Source organism: Furipterus horrens, unplaced genomic scaffold (genome assembly GCF_987537825.1).
Source record: "Furipterus horrens unplaced genomic scaffold, mFurHor1.1.pri manual_scaffold_5, whole genome shotgun sequence".
NCBI classification, from domain to species: Eukaryota; Metazoa; Chordata; class Mammalia; order Chiroptera; family Furipteridae; genus Furipterus; species Furipterus horrens.
The window spans coordinates 40,023,239-40,046,584 of record NW_028327175.1 but is presented as its reverse complement, the minus strand read 5'-3'; the positions used below and the strand labels follow the sequence as shown (position 1 = coordinate 40,046,584).

The 23,346-nt window shown below is 35.3% G+C and overlaps 1 protein-coding gene across 1 annotated transcript in view; it reads right to left on the bottom strand.

The window, feature by feature from the left end:
• CWC27 (CWC27 spliceosome associated cyclophilin) overlaps window positions 1-23,346 on the bottom strand; it is a 184,434-nt gene that overhangs the window by 16,958 nt on the left and 144,130 nt on the right. Inside the window, exons 12-13 of the mRNA XM_090278943.1 lie at window positions 8,835-8,944; window positions 4,350-4,453 (exon numbers count right to left, since the gene is read on the bottom strand). Of these exons, the coding sequence (XP_090135069.1) occupies window positions 4,350-4,453; window positions 8,835-8,944 (214 nt within the window). The remainder of the gene's footprint in view (window positions 1-4,349; window positions 4,454-8,834; window positions 8,945-23,346) is intronic.

Below are 23,346 nucleotides of genomic sequence, written 5' to 3'. Positions count from 1 at the left end.
TAACAAAAGGCAGCTACAGAAAACCTGTAAGATTATCTTAGGAGAGTTTTTCAGAACCAAGAACAAGATTACTCAAGAGATGAGGATCTTGAGAAGAAGAGTTACATTGAAATCTGTACCAGTTTTATTAAAAACAGTAGCAAATCAGACTGTATTTTTTGAAGTTTACGTAGAAAAGCATTTCTCCTAAAGTGCTATTCTCTTTCACTAAGCACTGCAAAGTACCTTAAGTAAGTCTGCAGATACTAACAGCCTTAGAAGCAACTCATAACATGATATTTATTTGAGAGTATAAATTGAAATGACGTTTTGGGAGGGCCATTTGAAAATATTTTGCAGAAGCCTAACATGCATACCCACCCACTAAGAATTCCAGTTATTGAAATTTACCCTGAGAAAACTGACAATGACAAAAATTCAAGGATGTTCATTACAATGTTGTGTATAATAAAAAAAAAAAAGGAAAAACTGGAATGAGTCTAAATATCCAACAACATGAAACTGATCAAGTAAATTGTGGTTCATCATATTTTGGAATAGTACACAGCCATAAAACAAAATATTAAAATTATATCATAAAGTTCTGTACGGCAAAGAAAAGTATTCACTGTATATTGCCGAGGGAGAAAGCAAGTTATAAAATTGTAGTAGTATGATCTCATTTCTGCTTAAAATATGTTTATGCAGAAAACTATCTGAAGGGGTATATGCATGTATAAATTAATAGTATTTATTATTGAGTTTTGGATCACAGGTGATTTTTATTTACTTTTTTGAGGAGTCTATTCTGGTTTTCTACAGTAAATGTATTTTCCTTATATAATAAAAATATTAAAATGTTTACTGGAGGCAACCATGCAATTGTTCATGTTTTTCTAACTCATAAAACTGAATACTGTAGGTACTGTGGAAGAGTGGGGGAGGGGAGAGAGAGAAGGAGGAAGAGGGAGGCAGGCAGACAGATCTCCCTTGTGCGTTGTTTTCCAGGTATATTGTTGTAGAGTTTTAGGTTCATCTTATATTTAACTATCGGAAAAGAATTTTTAATGAAACATAGTAGTGAATAGTTAAGGTTCACAGGATCACAATACAGTCTCATAGATTTAATTTTTCTCCTCTTCTTGGAATGCTGGTTTTGTTGCGTAAGGAGCAGGTGGCTTTCCTTTTTATAAGTCTCTCGACTGCCTTGTCAGACACAGCTCTCTCAAAACTTTTTTGGGAGCTAACCAAGTTTTATCTAAACAAACCCAAAATGACATATGGACTTCATCCACACGGTCATATGAATCCCTTGGCTGATGACTCCAACCATGTATCTAATTGGTTTTATAAAATCCATGCTTGAAGAAGGATTCTATACGAGAGTGCAGTGCTGTGGGGAGAAGGAATGCAGTGGCAAACAGAACTTCACTGCTACACTGGAACCTGGTGCCCATCACTGCCACCAAGCATAGGCAGCATATATCCCCACAAAGAGAAGAATCCTAATAATTTTGAGTGAAAAATTTCTATCATGCATTTCAGCTTAGATCTACTAATAACACTTCTTTAAATGCCTTGTTAGACAGTGAAATCTGGGAATAATTATCAAACACCATATATAGTGTTTACAATAGAATCATATTTCTTTTCTTTCTCTCCCCTTCCCACATTTTTTTTTTTTTTTGCATAAAAAATAGAATGCTGCTGAATGGTACCCAAATGTCTGTTGTATACCATGCCAATACAGCAGCCCAGCCAAAAATGCGAGTAGAACCATTCGCCAAGTAAAAGAAAACATAACAAATTGGTAATGGTTTCTATCTTGACAGAAATGAAAATGATCCCTCAATGTGTGGTCACTCATGCGGACACATAAAAATGTCTTAGAAGCAATCATTTTACCTCAGATAACAGATCCTGACAGTGTAGCAGAGCACTGGCTGACTTTCACTTCTGAGAAAAGCGGCAGCCGTTACCTACAAAATACTTTGGGAGCCATGTAATTTATGTGTAACACACATGCACATGCCATACACTCACAATATTTGCTATAAATCATTTTGAATATAAGACTTCTTTTCTGAGTGGGATATACTTTATGAGAGATGATCTAAATCACCAGAGATTTGATAAAGCTGAACTGGTTTATTTATGAACAGAAATGATGTTGTTGGTTATAAGGTTACAACATTTCAATAGTCTATATTTTAATAAAAGAGCATTATATAAGGGCCTTGGGTATTATATATGATTCTGTATAGTTCCTTGAATAATAAAGCTATTTTACTAGATGTTAGATAAAACAAATACCAAAACAAAAAGTGCAGGTACGTAGTGTACAGTTCTGATTTTCTGTTTCGGAAACTGCAGTTAAAAGCAGAAATGAACCCCTGAAGACATGGTGGTGGTTCCTTTTACACATTTCTCTTTCCTTTACCACTTATTTCTGTTCTCTGAGAACTGGCCAAAATCACTGAGCAGTGATTTTCCCCCCATCTGGTGAAGTTTTCCCATTTGTTTAATTTTCTAATGAGCATGCTAGACCAGTGATTTTTCTGTGAAATATATCAAAAACAAGAATGACACTTTTAAAAACATTAATTGCTATCTGAAGCTAATGAGGAATTCACAATGAGAAAATATTGAACTAAAGGGGCTAGGAAGAACCTCGGGAAGTTAAATGGTCTTGCCAAGTTGAAAGTAAATTTGAGTCCTGTTAGGTTATGAGTTTCAAATGGAACTTGTGGGTTTAAATTTGTTGGTGACTTTCCTGTTCAATAAAAAAGGACTTAACTGGCTTATAAAAACGTTAAAAAAAACTTATTGGGCATCAAACTGCTCTTACAAAACACCCTCTTGATGAGTTAAGTGTAAATGAATCAGAAACACATGGATCATATTTCCTTAAAAATGTGTATGGATTCAAAAAATAAGGGGAAGAGGACTTGGTAAAACATTTTTTTGTGTGTGTGGTGAGTGAGCCCAAAACATTTAAGAGATATTTTGAGACATTCAAGGAATCCAAAATAGAACTAAACCTGACCAGTCATATAAAAAACAAAGTTCTCCACTATGCAATGTGCATTTATCTCTGTGGGTCAATCAACACTCACTGAACCTTCACCTTTGGCACAGAATTATGGGAGGAGCCAGCTTCTGTCTTTAAGCAACTTAGAAGTTAAGTATAAATAAATATGTAAGTAATACAAGGTTTAAAAGAGACCCAAGGTTTTACAAAAAGTTCGGCATCATAACCCAGATCATACGGAAACTGTATATAGATAAATACACAAGTACTTTCAGGGTCCTAGGGTAGGTAGGATTCATTCCATTCAAATCATTATCCCCTCAGCCCTTTTGATTAAAGTTATATATAGCTGTCGAGTCTTACTTGCTTATATGTTTTCTTAATGAGTGTTTTTATGCCTTTTTTGAAATGTGCTTCTTAGCCCTCTTTCCTCCACCCTTTAGATTTGTGAGTGCTCAGGAAATCTTGCTGACTGGTTTCCTGGAGGATGGGAGTGTTGAACAGAGTTTTGAAATAGAGGAGAGATGCTGTTTGGCAGAGAGGAGTGCGGCGATGACTCTGGGTTAGGGTAATGGCACATGTGACAGTGCAGAGGCTCCAAGGGTGAGTCATGTGTGGGGGTGACCCACAGGCTTGCCTGCAGCAGTGTGCCTCAGCCAGGGGGTCGTGGGGGACGGAGACAGCCAGGTGTGGGGCGGCCTAATATACTGCATGTGAAGTCAACTGCAGGGCAGAGGAGTGTGATAAGCAAAAACACATTATCACTCTTTTTTTCTTTCTTTTTGCCAGTAGAGGATAAAGTGCTAAGCACAGGACACATACAAGTCATTAACTGCTTTATTTCTTATCAGTGTTTCAAACAACTGAAAAATACCCAAAGATAAAAATAAGTTAACTATGCCTGCATTGGTAGGTCATAACTTTGAAGAGGAACTTAGCAGGATTATGAAATGGATTACCAAGTTCTGAAATATCGGTTGGAAAGTGTGAGAAAATTAATGATTTAGAATCTTCGAAGGCTGTTTTTTTAGTTGTTTAATGTGAGTCTTCTTATCTTGACCGTGATATCTGAAGGTTATTTAGGGGAGGGACAGTGTCCTGTAATTCTTGGGGATTCTGCACTGGCCGGCACTATGCTGGGAACATACCATGCACTCACTGCATGCTCACCCAAGTGAGGCGAGGCCCAGGGGGTGGAGGCCCTATAACAACGAGGGTATGACTGAAGGTAAAGTCTGAAAAAAAAACAACCAGGGACAGTGTAGTGGAAATGTCCTAATAGTGTCTCTGCTCTGAGCCTATTTGTTCGTGGTGAATATAAAGAAATCAATACCCTTACCATCCTTCATCATCTTCTACTTCCATTTCAGAAATGTCATTTTCAGGAGTTTCAGCAATTGCTTGAGTGAGTTTTGATTTAAACTGGTTCAGCAGAGCAAGGGTCTGAAATAAGAATAACACCGCTAACTTTTCTGATAAGAATAAATGTAATTTTAGAAGAGACTCTTAAATTAGTTAGAAAAAACATATCCTACCTGGATGTAAAACACTTAGATAAATTTTAAATTTTGAAGAAAAATAACAGAACTGCCTTTCAGCTGCAACAGTGATTGATATTCACAAACCTTGACATTACCCTGTTTGCATCTGCACTGATATTTTACCACAGAGACACATGATGATTTTCTTACTTGGGGAACATAAATTTACTTCTATAAAAGACACATTTTAAAATGAATGCTTATTATTTATGGCTAATTTTTTAATGTCCACAAGACAGGTAGGTACTTCATTAAGAAACGTAAAATCAAGAACAAAACACCAACAAATAGTGATTTTTCATTGAATAAATTTCTAATAATGTAAAAATATTAATGATGGGAAAGGCAAAATAAATGAACACATTAACTATTGTTAAGATGGGTAAAATGCAGTGATATCTTTAGAAAATTCTTATATGAACGAGGATGATCATTCCCTTTGATCCAGTAATTCCAACCCTGGGAATATATGTAGAAAAATAATCTGAAACACAGAAAATGGCTTATGCAAATGACATGCACTGCGGCAATAGTCACCCAAGTGGGAAATGGAAACATTAGATGTCTAATGAATAAAGAACCAGATACATATTGCTAAAAAGCAATGACTATGCTATTATAGTGATAAAAAATTCTATACATGAAGCATTACATTCTATTACTAAGTGAAAAAAGTAGGATGTAAACACCAAGTTGGGTATGTGTCTAAACAAGGGATCTTTCCTTGGGTTCATGCTTGGCTCCCAGGCCCTCTGTGGGCAGGAGGAAACAACAGGCGCCTACAACCTGACAATCGCACTGTCTCCTGCCTACATGTGCACAGTCTACTCCAGAATTTGAGCAGAGAACAGAAGTTAGAAAAAAGTTGTTATTCTACAGTTTTAAAAAGTATATAATTAGGGAAATGGAATAAAGTACTATCCATATATAAAAATCAAGTATCTAATTAAAATAGTAGTACATGGGATTCTGTACTAAAATTTATTCATAAGGAAAAAATTGTGTTACAGTTCAGTATGTGAATAACAGGTATAATAAGGAGTCATAAACTACCAGGCTCCAGAATTTATTTAGCAAATATCATCGAGACCACAATTCATGAAAAAATTAAGCTGGTTTTGTTGGTGTAGAACCTAAACTCAGTAAGGACAGGTGGTGCCAAAACAGGAAAAGGCAGTTATTGCTAAAAAATGACAATGAAATGTGCGTGTATGTTTCTGCAAAAGTTAATGTCCACATGGCCAACAGCTGATAATATGCACATTTACCGTGCTGTGGAATGAGATGAGTTTGAGAGACAAACTATCAATTTCTGTAGAACATCCTTATATGCATTCCGAGGGCTGCCTGCTATGTTAGGGTTTTTCTAGGGTAGTAATTATAGGACTAAGCTCTTCAAACAATGTTAACAGATAGCACATCCCTTGTTTTTAAAACTTATTCATAAAAATAAATCTTTTTGCTAATGAACTTTTATTGTATTTGCTTTAAAATAAGAAAAAGGTTTACTGTAGAAATATCATAAAATAAAGAGAAGCAAAACAAAAATATCTATTATACTACTACTCAGAATAACCATTGTTGACATTTTGGTATATATCTTTCAGGAATTTTATGTTTTGTGTGTGTGTGTGTGTGAATATATATATATATATATATATATATATATATATATATATATATATATATATATATCTTCATATGCATACCTCTATATCTATCTATCACTTAAAAGTAAATCTTATCAATTTGTAATGGTGGACTTTTGTACACTTGGAAATGTTTTTTCTGAGGGCATAAAGAAAAATGAAAACAGTGGAGACTTCTTAGTGAAATGAAATTTTAAAACTTCCTAACAAATCACACTAGACCTGGATCTTTTTCCTTGAGTTAAAAGTGGCAGGGCTGTCTGTTTTCAGGGCCAGTGCTGTGACAAACCAAACCCCATCCTCCTGGCCTTGCTTTGGTTCTATATTCAAGATTGGGCTTTCTCTAGCTGCATTCTAAAGGCAAGAGAAGACACTAGGTAGAAAAGCAAACATCACAAAAGTGATGGGGCACAATATAGGGTGAAGAAGATAGGGTCTGCATGGAGGCATTTCTGTTTGGCATCTAGAGGGGAATTGGTCTTCTGGCTTTTGCAGAAGGATAAATGGCCAACCACTAATAGCATAGCTCTTCAGCACAGCTAGAGCCTTCTCAGCACGGAGAAGCTGTTTTGAAGGGATCCTGCCTTGGGAGACTTCATGCAACCATATCTACATGTAAAAGCTCTCAAATGGCCTCTGAGTCTCCAGTCCTGCCCCAGTCCAGTCTATTCTTACTTCAGTCAGGCTGGAGGGATCTTCTCACACTGCAAACGAGATCATGATACTTCCTTCCTTTGATGGCTGCCCATTGCCCTTAGGGTAAATCTAAACTCCTTATTAAGGCTCAAAAATACCTTCCTTGCATGAGCTGGCTTCTGCTTACCTCTCCAGCATCATCTCTCTCTTTCTCATTTATGTTCTAGTCATACTTAATATCTTTCAGCTCTCTGCAAGGAGATCAAAGACTTATCTTATACTGTTCCTTTTTTCTAGCCATGCATCTCCTATTCAACCTTCAAATCTCAGCTGACAAATTGTTTCTCAGTGAAGCCTTCCCAGGTTCTTAATACATGTTAAGTCCTACTATTATGCCTTTACATAGTTCTCTGTATCTCAGCTGTCATAACATTCACTCCCTTTTACTGGTATTACTGTACTTGTTTAACGGCTCTGATAGCTCAGAGGGGGCAGGGATGCGTCCACTTTGTTTATCACCAAATACAGTGATTAGGACATGGTAAGTTCTCCCCCTGCCTTCTTTTATTGAATCTAGATAGAGGGGAAGGGAGGGAGAAAGAAAGGGCGAGAAACATGAATGTAAGATAGAGAAACATTAATCAGTTGCCTCTTGCACAAGCCCTGACTAGAGACCAAACCAGCAACCCAGGCATGTGACCTGACCAGGATTGGAAATGGGAACCCTTTGATTTCCAGGATGATGCCCAACCAACTAAGCATAATGGCCATGGCATGGCAGGTTCTTAATAATTATTTGCTAGGAAGGAAAAAGGGGGAAGGCATGAGTAAAAGTGATCCTTATCACATTTGGAGTATAGTCATTACAGTGCGACTTCATGAAAACAAGTTAATTAGGTACTTTTTCTTAATTTTATTTGGTGTTCCATTTCTTTCTTTTTTTCTTAAGTTTATTTATTTATTTTTAGAGAGGGGGGAATGGTGGGTGAGAAACATTGATGTGAGAGAGAAACATCAATCTGTTGTTTCTTGTACGCACCCTGACTAGGGAGCGAACCTGCAACCCAGGCATGTGTTCTGACCAGGGATCCAATCAGGGACGTTTTGCTTTGCGGGATGAAGCCCGACCAAATGAGCCACACCAGTCAGGGTGATGTTCTGTTTCTTTTGAAAACTGTACAAGTTAGTTATCTGCAATTATAATTTATTATACTTGACATCTTGTTGGACTTTCCCTATGATTATTTTTATGCTAAGTACTGATGCATGATCTTTCCTTATCAGTAATTAGGTGTCATTTATTATATATATGTAATATATATATGCACCAAAAAAGAAAGATTTTTGTCTGTGCCTTAGCTTTTCAAACATGAAAGGCTAAGGAGATTTATGTTACTCGATGCTGCATGGTGTGCCTGGTGGGCTCCCGAATTGTCAAGCTAGCTCCCTGTCTTTTATTTCTTGACATCTGACAATCTTCCTATATTACTAACTTAAAAGATACAGGAATTACTTGCAAAAAGCAGAACTTTGTAATATTATTTATAGTAGAAATCAACCAATAGACCAAATGCTTTATTTGTAGGCAATGTATCATACAATTTCAGGTGGAGCTGACTAGTCAGCTTGCGAGGTGCTAGGCCCTACAACATTTATAGCCACCACTTCTTTATTTCATAAAACTCACGTAGACAAATGCTCTAGCTGTGTATCAGATAATACATGGGTTTACAAGATTTCTGTGCTTGATATGGGAGTGCACGTTTAAAACCTGGAAGGTTTAGGCTTTTCATCTACAATATCTGGAAAGGACTCTATCATCTGGATCTTTGCCTGAGTGGGCAAGGTCCTTGTCACCCCACCCTATATAAACACACGCTTTTTCATTGCTAAGAGATAGTGCTTCCCCTGATGTATAATCAAATTAGGCTCCAACAGCAACACTTGAAGACAATTAAAAGGCAATGAATTACATGTAAATTTAGGTTATGAAATTACCTGCTCTTCCCGGGAAGTTCCTTTCTTTGGCTGCTGCTTCCTCAAAGCTTCATACTTCTGCTTTTCTCTTCTGTATTCTGCAACAGCACCACCTACAATGGTGTCTTCCTCTGGAAAATAATAATTATTCTTAGAATAAATGGTAAAAGGCTCCGTAGTTTTCCTCCATTTAATTTAAAAACCAACCAATAAACTCTACCAGCTCCATAACTATTTCCTACATTAGACAGTGACTGATACTAGCTTATCAACAAATTTTATGAACATCTTTATTATATACTGTACTGTTGTAGTTGTTCTCTCTTATATTTGATTATAAAATCACCTGTCTCAACTTTTACCATAATTAAGATTTTCCTGAAATTCAGTAATACCATTTTATATTATTCCTTTGCCATCAAAGATACATTCTTTCAATATTGGTTGATTTTCCAATTACCTGCCACTTTTGTTCTCCAATGAAAACAACAAGAATAGTAACAACAAACAACTTCAATTTGATAACATCATACTATACAAAATATCTAGCAAATAACTCAGGACAGTTACCACAAGCAGGCAAAAATAATTTTTACTAAATTACAAAATAGAAAACAAATTATGGATTTGATCCTGCAATAATTCCATATGAAGATTAGTTAACATCTGGGTTCATAGAATACAGTTTTGCTTCAAAAACACAAGTCCTGTACTAACATTTTAGTATCTTATAGGTATACATATTAATGAAAATCCGTGACAAAAAACAAACAACCTCTCTCTTTTTGCCTTTAACTGGTAAACCAAGATGAGCTATATAATCAAGAATGCTAGTAATCTTTCTACTTACAAAACTTGAGGGTTTGTTGTTTGCCTCTGTTTCCTAGTTTAAAGAATATTATTAATGGGCAATATATTAAAAATCAGCCATTTTTTTCAAGAGGTATTCTAGTTTAAAAAAGAATGTGTGAACTAAGAAATCAGTAGTTTTTTTTATGGTTACCTATTATCATGATTTTGATGTTGGTAAAAGGGTACAAATGTCTAATCATGTGGGATAGATAAGTTCTGGAGATTTAATGTACAGTATGGTGAATATAGTTAATAATACAGTATTGTATAGTTGAAATTTGCTAAGGAGTTGATGTTAAGTGTTCTCACCACAACTCCCTCACACACACACAAACTGTAACTACATGAGGGGAGGATTATGGTAATCATTTCACAATGGCTTCTCTATTTCTTGGTTTTCTGAGATAATTGCCTGGTTCAAGGATGTCTTTTCTCTTGTCCTGTTTTAATTTCTAGCCCAAATGTACAGGCAAACAGCTTGACAACAGCTGTAGGTAGTCTGGTCTTTTACTAAATACATCTGTTTAACCAGAATTAAGCCTGCTAAGGTTCCATCTGGACTGCATGAAAACTAACCCAACACTTTTATTTGGCATGTATAGCCAAATGAAATGATATCTGCCGCACATACCCGACTGTGTAAAAAATCTGATCCAGTCTTCTATTTCTTAATGGGTATATCATATTAATATAAAGTCCTATTTATAGTGATTAACTATAAATTATCATAATACCTTCACTTTTCATGTTCCTATTTCTCAGCAGTATATTCTGAGCTAATTTCCTTAGCTTGATATTTCAGTTCACTGACTCCCTGTTTACTTGTATCTAACCAGTTTTTGAGACATAAACTAAGTCTTAGATTTTGATAATTATGTTTTTTTAAAATTTCTAGATATTCCATTTAGTTCTTTTCCAAATTCACCCACTCTTTTTGATAGTCTTAGTCTTTTATTATAATTTTTATTCCTTAAAAATATTTTTAATTATTAAAAACACACTTGTTATATTGTATTTTTCAGATTGTTCTTGGGGATCCTTCTGTTATGTCTTCTGACTCTCTCCCTAGAGTGGTCATTTCTCTCTGTGTTTTCTAATTTTTAATTGTGAATTTATCTTCAGCTAGAGCTCCATCTCTATCATGCTCCATGGGAAACCTAGGCCCCCAGAATTATGTAAAGATTTCTACAGAGAACTTCTGTATTTGTTTCTACCAGAGGTTCTGTTGGTTCAGAGCCATTTTTCCCCAAGTTAATATCTTGGCTTAGAATTCCTGTACCATTAAGACTTTATAGCCATGCCTGGTAGAGGTTTAGATTTAGATGTAGATTTTTTTATGACAGGCTTCTCCCCTTCCCCCCAACAGCTCTGAAAAATGACAAGCTTCTTTGTGGCCCTCTTGACCAGGTAGACAGTTTTTCTAGTTTCCACCTCTCTTGACCCAAGGCCACACTTCTGTCTGAGTGTGAGGTTAAAACCCAGCTTCTAGCTATTAGAGCCTACATCTGGTTCCAATACTCCCCTGGGCAACTATAGTGTCAGCTTGCCCATGTAAAGATCTGGTTATGCTTCCCCTTTGTTTTGGGTACCTAAGGAAATTTCTTTTCTTCTCTCTTTCTCTCTCTCTCTAGCTTAGGTAAGTGCTTAAATTAGGATAGAACACATTTTATCCAACATTTCTATATAGTTGTAGGAGAAGGAAGTTATGTGTTAAGTCACTTCAAGTTGCCAAAACAGAAAGTAGCACACTTATTTCTTATGTATTTAAATCCCCCTGAATAAACAAAAATTGAATAAGTGACTGGACAATTTTAGTGACATAAAACTGGCTAATAAAATACCCAAGGAGTTTGAAAACTTTAGTTTCTCTAAGTACAGAGTGCTCTCAATATACACTGGAAGATAATTCATAAATTATAATGAAGCAGCGTGATCACTATTTGTCATTAACTGAAATTTCTATAAAACATATGCTAAATAAACTGCAATGAAGAATAGGGAAAAAATTTACTAAGGATCTAGTATATGTTGGGCACCATGCAAAGGTGCTTTGATTATCCATGAGAAAAGTATCTATAAACTTATTTTACAAATGAGGAAACAGGATTCAATCACAATTAGAATAGATGAAAGAATTTATAAACCTATTTTATATGTGAGGAAACAGGATTTGATCACAATTAGAATATAGTATAGCTGGGATTTCAGCAGGTCTGTATGGTACTAACGACCCACATCGTGCCATACTGTCTTCTACTAAAACTTCAATTCAGAAAGTAAAATTTACTGTGTTCCCATATACCTGGCACTCTGTGAATTGCTATGAAACATACCTAAAACATTTTTAATATAGGCTTTTTGTTCTAGAAAGTAATCAAAAGGGTAAAATGAAGGTTAAATATGTAAAAATAGTTAAGAAATCAGCCACTGATTATAAGTGTCAAATTGCTGATTCGTGGGTAGAATACCAGCCTTCTTCTAGAGGGCTTAAAGCTCCCCTACATTTTAGTGTTGGAATACAACTTAAAAAATATCTTAGCTTCTTCTGAGATAAAATTAGGTGATACACATGGAAAGCCCTGGTAAAGAGAATGTCCAACATCACTACAACCACAGATTTACTACTAGTGTCAGTTTACTAGGGCACCAGAGCTAACCTTGAGGATCTTCTAATCTAACTTTTCAATTTAAAGGTGAGGTCACCAAAGTCCAGGTAAATAAAGTTACTTAGCTAGTGTCTCATGTGGATTAGAAGCAGCGCCTGGGCTAAAACCTGTGTCCCAACTCTTAGTTTAGGTGACAATTTGTTGCAAGTACTGCACTTTTGTCCCTGCATATTATAAAGAATGCCTCTAACCCTTCCCCTATGAGTTAGCTAGTCAGAAACTTAATATTTGCTCCACTTGAATCTCTTCATTATAAAACCTTTTTCTTTTGAGCATAAAGAGGTGATGACTACTCAGTTATAGGTTACTTAGCTAATGAACCAATGGTGGTATCCATCTACAAATCTCATTTCATAGATAAAAGGGGTTAATACCCTCTAACTCTCCCAGTACCAGAGCTCAAGGAGCTAACAGAGCCAAGTAGCTACACTTTTATTCATTTTTAAGAAAAAGTTTATTGAATGATTATGTATCAGAAACTGTCAGTAAATGCTGCTTATAAATGAATTTTTAAATATCTGGATTCACTACTTCAAGGAAATTTTTGAAAAATTGCTATAATAAAAACTTTTATATAAATAAAGGTGATGTGTTACTGATAATTGTAAACATCACTTGAAAACAAAAGGGATAGACTTGAAAGAATATAGAAGCCCTGGGTGGTGTGGCTCAATTGGTTAGAGCATCATCCTGTAGACCAAAAGTTTGCAAGTTCGATCCCTGGTCAGAGCACATACCCAAGTTGCGGGTTTGACTTCCAGATGTGGTGTGTACAAGAAGGCAAACAATCAATGTTTTTCTTTCACATTGACTTTTTTTTCTCTTAAAGCAATGAAGAAATGTCGTCAGGTGAGGATAAATAAAATAAAATAATTAAAAAAAAAAAGACTATAGAAAACTACCTACCTGTATTTCATCATATTTTCTGGAAGCTACAAAGTGTGCTTTTATGAAATTTTATATACATCAGATCTTAAGTTAACGCCAGGAAAAGTACTAGATTTGAAAATAGCTAACATGACACCTGACATTTCAAGTACTCACTATGTGCCAGATACTAGTACCTGCATTACTTGTTTAATCCTTACAATCAACAATCCCATGAGGAAGGCATATTATTAGTCCCATTTTGCATTAGAAACTAAGGCAGTAGAGATTAAATAATTTATGTCTGAGACTATAAACATGGGATTATAAATCCATACAGTCTGGTTCTAAAGTAAAATCACTTAACCAACTTGGTTCTTTCTTCTTCATATCTGAGACACAAGAAAACTTATAAGATATTTAAATTTGACATAAAAAGGCATCATCAATTCATCAATTGGGTGTATCCTGAAGAAATAAAATCCTACCAAAAAAAGGTCCTTAATTCCTACCAGACCACAATAAATGGAAAGTGCAGTCTGCCAGTGGATTTTCATAAATAATTTCTACCTAGGAAGAATCCTTTATGGCTTTTTCTTGATTCTCCTTAATTAATCATATTTTACCATTACCTGAACCTTTAAATACTTTGTAGCTCCTAAACATGCTATATTTATAATTGCCTCTTTGTATGTACTGCCCCTTAGGCTATAAACCCATATGACAGGAATTGGCCCGTTTGTGGCCTAGCATATGCCTTGCATATAGTGTGTACTCAAAAATAGTAGCTGAATGGACAAATGATCAGACTGATCACTTTGAGGTCTTAGATAGGTCTTAGATTAGAACGTGTCCACAGTGCCTTATTGCTCATGCTAGATAGTGGGGTTCCGTGAGGGACTTGCATACAACTACGTTTTTAATCAACAGTTGTCTAATTAAATTGAGTTGTATGGAATGAAATAATTTCTGACACTTATTAACTACAGGTGAGAGAAGTAGAAGTCAACTCTAAGGCAGTTACCTCTGATGAAAGCCCCTGAGCATTGAGTTTTCAGGGTAGAATTCCTGTAAGAGTGGCAGTCATTCACTGAGGCTTTACCATCTCCTTGAGGAGCTACTGTGGATCAACTACATATCCTCCCTCCAAGCAGAACGCCTGGCTTTTGGTTTGTTTTATTAAGAAAATACTTTATGGAAATGATAACAATGAGAATATTCTGTGACACTGAAATGAGGGCCTTCATGTAATACATTCTTTATTATCATTCTTTTGTAATTATAATCCATAATATTTATTAAGTGACTAGAGCTTGAATCTGCAATAATTTTTTTTAGAGATAATTGAAAGTTGCTTAGATATCTTCAAAAAGTGGTAAGAAGAAACCTAGTCTCTCTAGCCAAAGAGCCCAAATGAAAACTTATTCATAAGAAGGAAATTATTTAATGAATGTGTCTGTATACACATTTACAAAGACTATGCAGAAGTTTAGGGCTAAACTAGACTAAAAGTTTTATTTTTTTCTGTACTATGAACTAAAATGAGAAATCTACAATTTATTCATTTTATTTAACCAATTTTTATTTTCAGCTAATTTTTTATTCTACAAATTGAACAATACTGGCTCCATCTGGTGGTCAAAATAAGCCTCTAGAGTTTCATAAAAATTAGTCAAAAGCAGTTACATGATGGGAACTACCTGAAATATGTTTGAACATTGAACACTAAATACTAGAGTATGCTTCAACATTGACATCAATTAAATGTAATTCAGTCTACATTTACATGAAGTTTTGATTTTTCTTTCCTGGTTATTTATCCTAGCTTCATTGCTTCATGTTATTTTAGGGTTTAAAAATCCTCAAAATTAAGTAACAGAATGTTTTCCTCTGTCTTTTTCTACTAGCTGATTTGAAAAATGTAAAGGCAATACATTATAATACAGTTAAATTTATCCAGACTTTCAAAATGTATTCCTTTTTGGAATATAAACTATAAAAACACTCACTTAGTTTCAATTGTATTTTCTCTGACACTTTCAGAAGTGGGAAGCTTGTGACGATAGAGACTATTACTACTAAGAAGTTCTTGGGCAGCAATGGCTGCTAATTTTACAGGTTAAAAAATGGTTTAGAAAGGTGAAATCACTGTGCTATGCTGGTCACACAGGGAACCAGGTTTTCTGACAGCCCAGTATTGTGTCCTCTATATATACACTACTACATGTAGTTCCTTCGTGTAGTGCATAGTCACTACAGGTATATTTCATTACAGTCTAATAATCACTTTGAAATTATAGACATTTATGGGACAGTGTGACCGTTTATAAAACGGCAATGAATCCCAATACGAATTTAATTCTCTAATTAGGAATTTTCTTAATTTTTATTTTTGTTATTTTCCCTTAAGATATTAGAAATTTTGAAAATCTTATTTTTAGAGCCCCACTCCTACTCAATTACAAAATTTTAGCGTGTTTTTGTTTTCAGTTATATTGTTTTATTAAGTTTTTAATTCAAATAGCAGTCATATTGGTAATATCTTACCATCATAATAGCTCATAAATTAGTTACCACAAAGTATTATACTAAAAACCAATTCAAATGAATTTAAGTGAACTTATCTAAAACATTGGGCAATAAAGAGAATTTGGATCAGTAAAGACAGGTTCTGAACAGGAAACATTAAACTGATTTAAAGTGGGCTTGACTTATCTTTTAACATAATATTTATCTATATAATAATTTGCATTCTACCTAATAAGCCTTTTATAAAATACTTTGCCATTCATCTTAATAATGATTATGAAAAAGAATTAGAATATATGTGATTATTGAAAATTAATGAGGGATGTGAATATCTTTTTTTTTGGAGGACCGAGCTTTTCACCTGTCAGCTGCAGTGTTTGCTCCTGTTCAAATTGACCTTGTTCCTGCTCACACAGACCTCAGGGCTAGCACAAAAGTCGATTGATATTGCCCCCAGGTCCCTTGAAAGAGCACACTTTGTACCTCTCCAGATGGTGTGACCCACAGTTCTTGTAGTTTGATGGCCATTTTTTAAAAGATTTTATTTACTTATTTTTTTTAGAGAGAGGAAAAGGAAGAGAGAGAAACATCATCGTGTGGTTACCTCTTGTGCAACCCCAAGCGAGGACCCGGCCTGCAACCCAGGCACGTGCCCTAACTGGTAACTGAACCGGTGACCGTTTTGTTCACAAGCTGGCACTCATTCCACTGAACCTCACCAGCCAGGGCTGATGGCCATTTTGACAATTTTGCCCTTTCATTCTATATGTGACAACTACTAATTATATATTCTGTGCTGCCGCAATAAGAAAAGAAACATAAAATTCTTCAAGATAGAAATATTTCATAAAACCAATTAAGGGAAAATGCTAAAGAAAGAATTGCTATGGCTATGAAAACTCTAGCAAATTAAACACTGCAGAATATCTGAGTTTCTACAATAGTATGAATAGTACTAAGGTGGGCTCTATTGTTTTGTACTAAACCCACAAGGTAGTTTTCTCCAAGTAGTTACAAGTTAACAAACCAGAACAGAATAGTCCTTAAATACTTTCATGTGTGCTATGCAGTGTTCTTTATATCCCATATATGGCTGAGGAAAGTGAAGAAATGAAGTGGCTTCTGAAATACAAGCATGACCACTGCTACCAGCACCTGCACTAGCACATCTGAGATGTAACAGTAAGAACTCTGTGCCTGCTTTCTCACTTAATTCTGTCACAGCAGAAGGCGTATTATCATCTCTGTGTTGTGCATAAGGAAACAGAGGTTCAGAGAGGTTAAGTATCTCGCCCAAGGTTATATGGCTAATAAACGATAGAGCAAGGATTTGAAATCAAGCTGTCAGACTTCAAAGCCCATGCTTTCTCTATTCTATTACACTGCAAACAGTCATGGGGGATAGGGAGCACTATTATGTATGGGAGTGAGGAAACTAAGACAGTCCCCAATGTTAAGAAGCACAGTGGCTAGAAGGGATAAGGCAACATGATATATTATAATATAATATAAATGAGGTCCTGATAAAGTACTTATGAAGCTCACACAGAGGAGGGAGAGGGAAAGATGGGTGGAGGAAGTGGCAGTAAGTATAACTGGGCCTTGAAAGGGGAAGATTTAGCCATAGCGGTAGGAGAGACATCACAACCAGAGCATGAAGGCAACATAGTGCAGAACACACATGAGGAAGAGAAAAACTGTTTTGTGAAAATGAAGAATGGGTAAATAAGATGGGGGATAAAAGAAGATAAGATAAAATTTGATCATGAAAGTCCCTGAGTGCCAGATCAAGGAATTTGAACTTTATTTTGGTAAGCAATGAGCAGTCCCAATTTATATCTTAGCCTTTTATAGAACTAAATGAAGTGAGTTGAACCACCCTGGATTGTTATGCTGTTGGAACTCATTCCTAAGAATTTTTAAAAAGGGTATTTTCTCGTGGTACTAGCTTGAGTTAGTTGATAAAACGGGGCGCGTGAGGGGGCGAGTTCCAAGTTTCCGGATGCCCACACTTCTCTCAATGAAACCATCCATTCCTCAGTAGTTCAGTGAACAAGAGAGCAAAGGTGGGTAGGAAGAGAGACAGTGAGTCTGACTCCCAAAATCTTGTTGAGATTTTCCCCAAATACTTTAGAAGGAGACTTTGAAAAATATCCTGGTAAATTACTTTTCCACACCTATCAGAATATTCTAATTTAAATATGAAATAGAGGCAGTTATTTGAAAGCACCATGCCCAGTTGTTTCTGGCTCTGTTCACCATCTCAAATTCTTTACCTGCCTAGACCAAGTTCTCTACTATAGGCACACAAATTCTGGCTCAGATTTCACCCCTCTTTCCCAACCCCCATATTTAATGATATTTTTAGCAAGCTAAGTTTTTGAGATGATGTGAAGGTAGAAAAAAGTCATTAAACCACAACTCATCTGAAGTTGACCTTTGTCCAAGTATGCTTTCAGGTCTTGGGACTGGAGAGTGAGCTGGAGAGGTCTTACCTTACTCAGTCTTCGTGGTACTGTATTGTTCTCTGCTGATTCTGGCTTCCAGCTAATAGGTCATTTGCTTGTGGCTTATTTTATTTTTTAAGGAAACAGTGGTTTACAGTTTTATAGTGGAAAGAATATTGGATAGAAGATCTGACTCCTCAAATCCTGTTTAAGTTAGTGTGAGCACTAAATATCTTTAATGCTTTGGTTTCTTCATTTGCAAAACAGAAACTATAATACTTGTTTAATCTGCTTCTCAGGACTATTATAGAACTAAATGTAATGAGGCATGTGACAGGACTTTGAAAATTGTTCATGTTACATAAATATGAGGTATTATTATTTGGCAGTGAATATGGGGCACCATATTTTATTTCTGTAAACTACTTTATTAATCATGGTTCCCTTCAAATGATTAAATCACATCTGAAGAAGCAAGGAGTAGATACAATATTTTTCATTTTATTAACATACTGGTATGAATAAAAATATTTTTGTATATTAAATCATATTTTCAAAGCACCAATAAAGCTTATAATTGGAATTTAGAGAATGCTTTTTGAAGTGAATTATCAAAACTTAATATATTTCTATATAGTTACTGTTCAAATGTAGCATTTTTATCACAAGGCTTACCTATAATTCTCAATTTGCTTAAGAATAAGCAGTACCTGCTGGCATACTGCTAGGAAAGAAATGCTTTGCTACTCCTATCTTCTACTTATAGCCAACATGCGTACAAACAGTGTGCCAGTCAGTATTCTAAGTGCTGTATGCATAATAACTCATTTAAATATAACAGGAATGTAGTTGCCACTAAAAAGCCCAGGGCATTATACTTGGAAACCTATCTTCTTGGAAAAAACTGAAAACTAAAAAATACATGATGAGTGAATGTAAGTAAGCGCTGACTCAGGAGGCACCAAAGTTGGACACAAGAATATGAGTTCCTTGAAGGCAGGGATTTTAAAAAAAATATTATTTTAGAGACGGGAGGAGGGAGGGAGACAAGGAGGGGCATAAACATTGATGTGAGAGAGAAACATCGATCGGTTGTCTCTTGCATGTGCAGGACCAGGGACCCAATCTGCAACCGAGGCTTGTGCCCTGACTGGGAATGGAACTGGTGACCCTTTGCTTTGCAGGATGAAGCCCAACCAACTGAGCCACACTGGCCAGGGCAAAGAGCAGGGACTTTTCTGATTTATTTGCCATTTTTATTTCCAGAGCCTAGAACAGTACCTATAAGTTTTCAAGCATTTGATAAATATTATTTGAAGAAATTAAAAACATTTTGTAAACAAAAGTGAATTTTTCAAAGGAAAACAGATTCCTAGGGAAAGTAAGTGGAGAGAGTGGGGAAATGCTAGGAATAAAGCAGAGTAGGCTGAATAATTGGCCTTCCTTGTCCCACACCTTGAAGATCTACAATCATTAGGTGCCACCTTAAGCTTAATGTCTCCAAATGTTTTTTATGTGGTACACAGCCAAACGTAACAGTAAACAATAGGAATATAATACTCATCAAAGTGATTTATGAGCTAAAGTTAAAGTCTCTGAACTTTATATTACAAAAACATATTTGCTGGGGAAAAGAAAAAATAATTATTTTTAAAGTCCCTCAGTTTTGAAATTGCATTAATTAATCCTTTAAGGAAGAAGGGTTATTTTGGTTTGCTTATCTGATTAATTTCATAAGCTGAAGTAGTTACTAAAGCAAGCTTACACTTTTTCTTGATGAAGAGGAAAATTTCTCATACTCTTATTTTGGATTAGAACATAATTACAGACACATTCTCACTGATTAATTTTTGAAAAATCTTTGGCTTAGTCACAAAACAAAGTCAACACATTGAATGGACTGGGTTCAATATTTCAAATTAGCAACTTCAGATTCTAGCCTCAGCTCCATTCCTCAATGGAGTAAAGGTTTAAGTCGATCCCATAAATGTTTTGCCTCTATTTTCTTAGATGGTAAACTCCATGTTAATTACTACTCAGAACAAGTAAGAGTATGAAAACAAAACAAACAAACAAAAAAGCAAGCCAATATTGAGAAATATTTCTGAGAAACGGATTGGATTTTATCCCAAAGTCTGCCCAGCATCTTTACAAGATACCACAGACAAAGTCTTTGGCTGTAGTAGAGTAAATATTACAACCATTGTCTCTTCAATCACAACCAAATTGGTAAGAATAAACAATTATTTTTCTATATATGCCTCACATGCCAACTCAGCACAATAGGAATAAAATGTAAGAGACTTCTCCCTGGGTTTTATAGAACGAAAAGTACAAAGGACTTATTTTTGATGTTGTTTTTCTATAGCAGAGAGCCAGTCTCCTTAAGTCACAGAAAACACTGCAACTAAGTGTTCAGAAATAAACCAGGAAAGAGTGGTAAAAGGAAATTAATGCTGATAATCTCAGTTGGGATTATCTGAAAGAAGCCCTAACTGTAAGGTTGCTTCTACAGAGAAAGGTTTAGTAATATAGTGTCTAACATTCACTGCCAAATAGTAATAATAAAACTATAGACTTGAGGGAGAAGATAAAAATGATTGTATGAGCCCTGGACAGTGTGGCTTAGTTGGCTGGAGTGCCCTCTGGTATCGATTGGCTGGTCAGGGCACATATCTAGGTTACGAGTTCAATGCATAGTCTGGGTGCCAATCCCTGGTCCGGGAGCATATGGGAGGCAACCAACCAATTGATGATTCTCTCTTGCATCAATATTTCTCTTCCTCCCTTCCTCTCTCTCTAAAAAGCAATGAAAAAAAAAAAAAAATCCTTGAGTGAGGATAAAAACAAAATTTAAAAATATGTCTGCATGAAAAGTTCCACACCCCTTTCACTCTATGCTCCAGACACACACTTGTAAGATAAAAAAAGATATACTTTCTCTTATCCCCAAACATATGTACACATTGTATCTTCTGTTTGCAACACTTTAATTCAACTAACTTACTCCCTGAACAAGAAACTTCAAAAAATTATAAAAATGAGAGGTGTCTATAGAGTAGAAAATGACCCACTTAGAGGTGAAAAGAAAAATGCTAGAATTCTACTTATACTTTGTTGTATCTTTGAAACTATTATTTTTGGGGTATTTGTGTTATATATAGTACACAATTTGTTCAGCAGTAACTATATATTAGTTATAAACAAGTTTTAAAAATACATATATTGTTAGTATCCACAATTTATTTTATAATGCCCATCAATTGACAAATAAAATGTGTTATAGCCATAAAATGGAATATTATTTAACTGTAAAGAGGAATGAAGTACTTGTTACATCCTACAACATAGATGAACTTTCAAAACATTATGCTAAGTGAAAGAATCCAGTCACAAAGGCCACATATTATATGATTCTATCCAGATCAAATATCCATAACAGAGACACTTAGAGAGACAAGAAGTAGATTAGTGGTTCCCCAGAGCTGGGGGAGGGGAGGCTGAGGCGGCAGCAGGAAATAGTAGAGGGTACAGGGTTTCTTTTTGAGATGATGAAACTGTTCTAAAATTGACTATGGTGTTGGTTGAAGATATCTATAAATATACTAAAAACTACTGAACTACACACTTTAAGTGGGTGAATTGTATGGTATGTGAACTGTATCTCAATAAAACTGTGAAAAATAAAATAAAAAACAAAAATCAGCATTCTATAGGTCTAATAAAACATTTTTGGAGACTACCCATTTCAATAACTGATAATTCTATTTGAGTTAATGTATCTAGGAAGATAGGTTACAATCTAGATTTAATTGCCTTTCCTTTGCTCCCTCAAACCTTCATGAGAATACACACCATGCTGTATTGATACCTGGTAGTTCGTCTCTTCCATCTGCTAAACTACAAACCTCATACTCTCACCCCACATCATAGATTAAAATAATTTTGAGGTGGCTCACACAATTAAAAGTATAATAATAAAATAACTTGAGGGAGACATGGATATTTAAATCATCTTGACCAACAGCTGGATCTTACTTCCTGAGCTTTGAAATTTCCAGATGATTCTAATGTGCAGAAAAGTTTGAGAACCATTGTTCTAGTGATGGAGAGATCAGGAAAGGCATCTTACAGAAATGATCTTAAACAACAACCTGAATATCAAGGCAATATTCATTTTATGTAGAAGGCATTCCAAGAAGAGGGAGCCATGACACCAAAGGCTGAGATGGGAAACAGTGGTGTGTAGAAAAATTTAGCCTTTATGGAGCACAGAATCCATAGTGAGAGATGATACTAGTGTGGCAGGCAAAGTTTACGCTATGTAGGGCCTTGTATGGCATGCAGAGGATTTTATCCGGTAGGAAATGAGACGCCATTAAAGAGTTTTATGAAGGGGATTGACACATGATCAAGTTTGTGTTTAAGAAAAGCCACACACAGAATGTATTGGCAGGATCTAAGATTAGGAACAGAGATCTGTTGGCAGCCTGTTAGCAGGTTGTTAAAATAGCCCAAAAGAAAAGAATTATGGCTAAAATGGTCACAGTAGGACATTAGGCACAATCTAGAAACCTGTAGGAAAGGGGTGGAGTTTGCAAGAGATGTGTACAAAGAACAGATTTGTTTTGAGTATACTGCCTTACTTTGAGATCTGAAACTAATTCTATTCATTCAGAAAAATATGCAGACATGAACCCTTCATTGACACATGATAAATGATGTTTCTCTCCTCTTAAAATACCTCTAGGTATCTAGACAATAAAAGTTCCCAAAATAATTATCCCCAAGGTCTTGAATTTGACATTCATTTTAAGAAATCTTAAGAAAATTTTTATTTCCTACATAAAATAATAAATTTTCTTACGGTTATAATTTCTATATTTCCCAAGGTTCTTAAAAGAAAAATCAAATATAAAAAAGAAAAATCCCCAAAAGACAAAAACAAAAACCAAGAAGCACAACTAGTGTAATTAAAACTGTCTTGTAAGGTACCATAGCTCTAAAAGTAAGATTTCAAAAGTCTTTCCAAACAGGAGGTCCTTGACCACATTAAAATTAGTGCTTTTCAAAGTGAAATTGTTTTCTGATCCTATTTCACCAAAAGTAAGTATTATTCATGATTTCTTCCCTATATATAGAATCAAGGCTCTGTAAACTATTGAACTCATA